This window comes from Sinocyclocheilus rhinocerous, unplaced genomic scaffold (assembly GCF_001515625.1).
Source record: "Sinocyclocheilus rhinocerous isolate Xijiao unplaced genomic scaffold, SAMN03320098_v1.1 scaffold412, whole genome shotgun sequence".
Classification (NCBI taxonomy): domain Eukaryota; kingdom Metazoa; phylum Chordata; class Actinopteri; order Cypriniformes; family Cyprinidae; genus Sinocyclocheilus; species Sinocyclocheilus rhinocerous.
In genome coordinates, this window is record NW_015642498.1 from 782,159 (window position 1) to 789,856 (window position 7,698).

The 7,698-nt window shown below is 36.0% G+C and overlaps 1 protein-coding gene across 3 annotated transcripts in view; it reads left to right on the forward strand.

The window, feature by feature from the left end:
* Positions 1-3,233: 3,233 nt before the first annotated feature.
* The window catches only part of LOC107755905 (protein lin-7 homolog A), a 70,509-nt gene continuing 66,044 nt past the window's right edge, over positions 3,234-7,698 (forward strand). For all 3 annotated transcript variants that reach the window (XR_001641751.1, XM_016572859.1, XM_016572858.1), the window contains exon 1: positions 3,234-3,343. Coding sequence is in view for 2 of the 3 variants with exons in the window: in XM_016572859.1 (XP_016428345.1) it covers positions 3,304-3,343 (40 nt within the window). In the remaining variant the exon portion in view is untranslated. The remainder of the gene's footprint in view (positions 3,344-7,698) is intronic.

Here is a 7,698-nt window from a genome sequence, read left to right on the forward strand (position 1 = left end):
TGCTTTTGCTGTATTTTGGATCAAATAAATGCAGGCTTGGTGAGCAAAAGAGAATTCTTTAAAAAAACATTAAAAATCTTACTGTTCAAAAACGTTTGACTGGTAGTGTATACACACGCACACGCACGCACACACACACACACACACACATATGTATATATATATATATATATATATATATATGTGTGTGTGTGTATTATACAAATATATAAACTAGAAATATCAGGGAATAATGTTTATGATTTGTGACTATGTTAAATTTCTTGGAATTTAGTAAATTCCTCATCCTGTCATTCCAGTTGATAAACATTCTGTTGGACGTGTCTATTTTGAATGTAATTCTAACAGCTAATTTTTAAATTCTGAAATTTGCTCAACCCTGACCTACATACAGGCCTAAAAATAACACATTTCAGAGAAATATGAATCAGAGTTGTTATGCTCATGCGAGCTACTACAGCATACACATTCACATAACCTTAAAGGGGTCATATGATGCTATTTTAAAGATCATTATTTGGTGTATTTGGTGTAACAGAATATGTTGACAGTGGCAGAATCTTAACTTTGATAAAGAATATCTCTTTGGTTTTGAGACTTTAGTCTTTGCAACTTCAGGGATCTTATCTATGCACAATCAGCTTGTAACACTCCAAAGAGAAAGGAAAACTTGAAATCGCATCATATGACCCCTTTAAAGTAGTATCATCATCTCACTATACTTCTCTCCTCCTGTTTGCTCTCAAATCTGCGCATCCATTCAGAAATCAATTCATTCTCATCGGGAAATCATCCTATTGCACTCTGTTCATCTGACTTTTTTCCAGCAGAATGTTTTCCAGAGGCTGTGTCCCATATGACCATGAGAGCATAATCTCCCTGTGGCCTCTTTCTCTCTGGCTTTAAGCCCTCCAATCCATCCCATTAGTTACTACCACTGCACATCTGTCTGCAGCTGGAGGACTGACAGAGCAATCCATCAGTGTTGTTATTTCTGAAACCAGCTTGCAAACTGCAACTTTGAAGCACCTGAATTTTCTTAAAGGAATAGTTCATCTGAAAATTTAAATTCTGTCTTCAATTTACTCATGAGCAAAGTGTTATCTAATCATGAATCAATCTATGAAAAACGTTATAGTACACCTCTCTCCAGTTGGCTGTTAAAGTCCTAAATAATGAGCAAAGTTCACAATTATGAAAGCATGTAATAAACTGGAGAAAAGCTGCCAAAGACTTGTCTAGTGCTCGTAATTACTTTCACTGTGCAGTTGAACAGCATACACCAAAAAATATGAAATACAGGCCTTGCTTTCATACTGCAGGGAGCAAATTAGTGGTAGGTGCCACACTGTCTAGTGCTTTAGCTACTGCTGTCAGTTCACTGTGAAGGTCATAGGTTGTGCATGGGATTTGCCTCTGCATAATTTAAGTCTTGCGTTTAACCCTGTGCACTGAGATGCAGGGGTTCAGGACTAGAGCTCTTGAGTATATTCATGGAGATTAATGTAAACCCTCATCGGGATGATTCTAATCGTTACTGCTGCTATATGAGCTGAGAAGATCTAATACAGCATACTTGTAGTTCCATTCAAAGCATATGATTCTTATTTAATATTTGAGGTTGGTAGCAGTAAAAATGTTTGAAATTTGGTAAAACTAACAAATATAGCACTGTAAATCTTGCATATCCTGCACCCTCGAAAACCCATGAACATAAAACAGCTACATGGAGTCAAACTGAAATTGAATTCAACTGAAATTAAAGTTTGAATTTAAACTGCTCCATCATATTCCTTTTTACATTATGAATTAGATTTATTAATAAGTGTAACAAATAGAATGCATACATTTGATTTATTGATTTGCACAATGTTCAACAAGCATTAGAAATTAATTTCTAATGCTTGTTGCATTTTTTGCATGTTTGATGAACCTTAGATTTTAAGCATGCAAATTATGCATTGTTATTATGTATTGTTCAACAGCCATAAAAATATATATTTTAAATGTACAATTTAACCATTGATCCACATTCGACAAGCGTTACAACTTTACAACTAAGGTCTTATTTATCCAAGTTAAACAGCATCAGAAATCTAGAAGGTCTGATCTACACTGCACATTTAACAAGCCTACATTTTAGGTACATTTTAAACATTGGATTTATTTCTGGTTCAATAAGCGTTTCAAATTTCAATTTCAAATGTCTGATTTACAGTACTTTACTTGTCAATTATTAGAATTTTAAAATTCTAATTAAACTAAATGAACTCTTTATTACTTTATTACATTACTTCTCCCAGAAACTTAACATTTTGAATAACTTATTCCACATTCAACAAAGGTTAGAAATTTACATTTAAATTTTACAAGACTGATTTATCCCAAGTTTAATGAGCATTAGAATTTTAAACGTTCATCCCCGTTTGTTCATATTCTAAATAAAATGTACATTTTAAACATCCGAATTACAGTCAAACCAAAAATTATTCAGACACTAGATATACTTTGATATTTTTTTTACTGGTGGATGAGGATAGCAAAATAAAGTAAACTGTGATACCCAAAAATTCTTAATACAGTGGACTACCAGTAAAACTGATAAAGATTTGGGACCAAAAATTATTCGGACACTTTGACCTGACCATGTTTTGCTTAAGTGTTTTTCTTTAATTTCTAATGCGACCTTTTCACACCACATACTGAACAAAATTAAGCATTGCTTAGTAATTGTTCGACCTAAATTGATATTATCTAATTGTGCACTTAAATTTAACAGCTGACAGCTATTCAACCTAATTTATTACATACCCTTATCTGACATTATCAAGATGAATTTGTTCTGACACAGTTTAACTCTGAGTTCTTGTCATATTTTATTACCATTTTCTAAACTATAGCGAATAAACGGAGACAATGTGAGAAATGTTGAAGGTGTCTGAATAAATGTATTGATCAACAACCATTAGAAATTTACATTTTAATATCTGATTTCACCAATGCTGTTCAAGCATTAAAACTTGACATTTTAAACGTCTTCCATGTTCAACAAGCTTAAGCAAATTTACAACTCAATTCTAAACGCAGCGTGCAGACACGGCATCTCCATCTGATTTATCCCATTCAAAATCGTCCGCTACACCAGCGAGTGGTAAATAATCCCGTTCCCCTCCCAACCACTCCCATCATCCGCACACGCTCCAATCCGCGCTCGCTCGCTCACTCCGCCGCTACAGTGCGCGCTCTGATGCAGCAGCTCCAGTCTCTCTCTCTCTCTCTCTCTGATAATAACACAGCACAGTCATGGCGACAGTGACAGTCCAACCGCTCGCCCTGGAGCGAGGTGAGTACTGCCAAACGCACATTCATTCAGTCCACGCCGCTGAAGCGCAGCTCGTGCGCAATTCGTTTGTCGGATTTTTTTGCATTGTTGGACTTGGCTCATGGGCTGTTGATGTTTTGGTGATGTTGCCTTCTCGGCTCGGCTTGTGTCCGTCAGGTATGATGGTGATGACGACGGTGATGCACAGAACACGCTCTGTGCTTCAGGATCCATTATGTGTGTGTGATGTTCATTATGTATTATTCGGTTTATTTTAATAAAGCACTTTAGGCACTCGTTTGATACATGCACTTTGCTGATGCTTAAAGCAGCTGTGTGTTTTCTTTATTTTGTCCTTATTTCACTTTACAGAACTTCTCAGCGTGCCAAACTGAATTCGAGGCTGAGTTGTTTATATACTTCAATAAAATAAAACCGGATTAGATTACAGCGAAGCGCTTGAATAATATACTGTACGCGCGATGCTTCCTACATTACAGCTGAAAGAAGAAATGTCATGTGGTTAAAAGCTTGCCTTATGGTTGTAACCTTGACGTGTCTTAATGTATTATCTGACCTGTCAGAGCAGCCTGAGTGCAACAATGTGGGCCGATATGCGTATAAATAGCCAACAAATGAATTGCGTTTCATTTATGTACGGTTATACACCAGGTCAAATAGTAGCCTAAGGAAACTCAAACCATTTAAAGCGTCCCCCTAGCAAAGCGATGGAGAGATATTTTTAGAGAAATGAGACACCACTGGCAAGTGCGCGCGACGCGCTGTGGATATGTGGAAACTGTATATTGCTTCAAAACTAGTAGCGATGTCCGACTGGTGAACGAATTGTTGTTTCGAGTCGGATCTTTACAACGAATCAATTGAACCGACTCACAAACACTGTCTGAACGATTCGTTCGCGATACGATCCCAGCGGTTCTCGAAATATCTCCCTGACTCGTTGAAACGAGAACCAATGAGTGAACTGATAGTAAGGAAGAGCACCTAGGCAGGCATCAATTAATGTTATTAAACAATATATTGATAATTATATTCGTGTATTTTGCATAGCTTTATATGTTTTTGATTTATTATTATTTTTATTTTTGTTTCCATGTTTTTCTCCTTGGTTGATATGTTATTGTTTTGGTATTATTATTATCATGATAATATGGTACGGTCATGTGACCTTTGATCACCTGGAGGTAGGCCTATAAAGAGTGGGATATCAGTGTTGTTCATTTGTCTGATGAAGAGCCTGCGTGCTCGAAACGTCACATATGCTATGCGACAGTTAAAAAAAATAAAAAATTTTTTTGATATTTTTGTAGCTTTGGTGTTGCCGACTTTACATAAAAAAAAATGAACTGATAGTAAGACCATTTAGAACTTAAGTAACAGCCAAAATGTAACAAATTAAACATACTTATACATTGATTGTATGACAGTTTTATCAACACGTACAGAACATAAGTTGTTTTAATAAACAGCTTTTGTTAAAAACTGCAACTTTTTAATCCAAGAGAAACAAGTGAACTAGTTTAATGTACATGTAAATGGTTATTTAAAAAAAAAATAAAAATAATTATGAACCGAATCTAGCTTGCCTACATAAACATGTAATACACCACAGCAGGTTGTCATGTCATGATGACACAGAAGAATCGCTAAATTGTTTTTGGTGAAACTGGTTCTTTTAAATGAACTGTTTGAAAGAACTAGTTCATAAAAATGAGTCTCTCTTCCCATGACTAAATACTAGGCTTATTATAATTAAAGATACTGTTTGCACTACAAGCAATACAATCGTGACTTTGACAACCCATTCATCCATTTAGAACATTAATAAGATTGTTCTAGGTTTGTCACGTCGCTCAATATGGTTTGATTTGTTTGCACTGTACATTGTCCAAAGTAATAGATCATATAATTAGAGCTAACAGGAATCCATTGCATTGTTGTATTGCATTCAAATGTGTTCTCATGATTTCTATTTTCTTGTAGATTTCATATGGGCAAAGCAGGGCCCAGTAAACATCTTAACACTGCTGGGTCTATGGGGGGCTAGCTACCCAATAATTTTGCCCGACGGCCCAGGGAGCACACTTTTGAAAACAACCACCTGCATTTTACACTAGAAAACCATACTGGAGAAACTACAAAGGGGGCCCGGTAGTTCTTATTCATTTATATTATTTAAACAAAACCTCCAGAAGCAATTAAATTTAAGTGGAAACAGATTTATTTTGGCGACATATGTGGAGCATTGCCAGAAACCCAAAGTAATTGTTATGCTTAATGATAGCACATTTAAACAGACAGATTTATGACAGCAGAAATCCAAAACACCACAGGCCTCACATTATTCAACAACTCTTGCAATAAGCCTGCTATGCTTGAGGTTATACAGGCATAGTGAGGAGCCTGAGTTGTAGCTATAATTTGATCACAGACAAAATAACCTTGTGTGTCCCTTCATTTTGGGTGCGGCCAGTTAACTGAAGGTTGTGAGATTTTCCTGCTGTTGTATTTAAATAACAGATGCTCAAAGATAAGAACCGCTCGCTGTGAGAGTGTTCATTGTGTAATCCAGGACATGTGGAGGTGTCATGTATGTACAATATAGAAATACTAATCTAGCAAACTAAAATCAATAAGATACTTTGTTAACATGTGTACAGCATAGACTCTCTAACCTAGATCTTAGATAAGGATGGAATGCATGCGTTTGGAAAACTGTACTAGACTTATCCAGAAGGAGAGATTGAAATCAGGGAATATAGGAATTTTGGAGTTGTAAAACCTGAGGATGTCTACTGACCGACCAGTAGGGCTGAACGATTTTGGAAAATAATCTAATTGCGATTTTTTTTTGACCAATATTGCGATTGCGATTTAATATGCAATTCTTTTTTAAAGCTCTTTATGTTCTGTATTATTCAACAAAGACAAGCTATAAATCATTGTATAGTATGACCAACACACTATTAGATAGATTAAACATAAATGTTCTTTTCTGTAGGCCAGGCCTATATGTTACGATGAAATTAGGTGATGCATGAATTGATATGAATGACATTTTTATTTAACAACTACAATCACAGTATATTGACTGATTTGTTGAACTTCCAACCTTGTTGTGAGCATGTAATAATTATGACAACATAAAGCACTGACAAATAAGCCTGGTGTAAACATTAATATGAAAGTCAGTAAGAAATCACACAAACTAAAGTAGATTGCAGAAATTTAAAAACAAATCTGTTGGGGTAGGTAATTCAAAGTCAATGTAATAAACATATGTAAACATGTGGACTGCACTAAACACTGTCTGTTAACTTTAGACCAGTGGTTCTCAAACTTTTTTTGGTCGCGCCCCCCTTTAAACCTATAAAAAAATCCCCCCCTTTCCAGAATCCCCATTCCACCTCAGACTACCAAATACTTTCACTAAACATTATGAAAAATTAATGCTTTTTTATTTTAAAAAACCTACAAGGAAAAAAAAAACCTGCATCACTTGAAACACTGAAAATAGCATAGAAATAGATATTATTATTATTCACTCTGTTATTTATTTATTTACTTATTTTTTGTGGGTTTTATGCTGTCCGCTAAGGCATAGGACACACACAGGCTTTCCTCCTCACCAACGACATAAAACACCGTGTCTACACTGGACGCGAGCAGCAAAATACAGTAGAACCACTGATCTATATATAATTCTCTATTATAGATCAGTGAGTAGAACCCATTATAATCAGTGATGCTGTGTACACTGGATGCAGCACGACGTGACACGACAAAGTTAAAATGATTTGCAACGGTCGCTTTGTCGCGTCAAGTGTAGAGCTGTTGCGGTGTGACGCAACAACTGTAGCGTCTGGTATAGACACGGTGAGTGAAGCCGAGAGCAAGATATGCCTCGTCATATTTTCTGCATTTAGCTTTTGAGTGACCAGCACCTGCCTGGGTCTGTTCAACTTCATCTATGGCTTTTCTCTTCCCTTTCACAAACCGATCCATCCGTACACACATGGAACGATGATTTGGGGGAATCATTGCTGTGTTTAAATGCGGACGTCACTCCTAAAACACTGAGTCTTCTTGGACAAAGCCCTCATGTTATGGTAATACTGGTGTACCTTATAAGTGAAGTTAATCAAATCAGTAAAATCACAAACATAAATGCGATCAAATGTGACCCTGGACCACAAAACCAGTCTTAAGTGTCAATTTTTCGAAATTGAGATTTATACATCATATGAAAGCTGAATAAATAAGCTTTCCATTGATGTATGGTTTGTTAGGATATGACAATATTTGGCCGAGATACAACTATTTGAAAATCTGGAATCTGAGGGTGCAAAAAAATC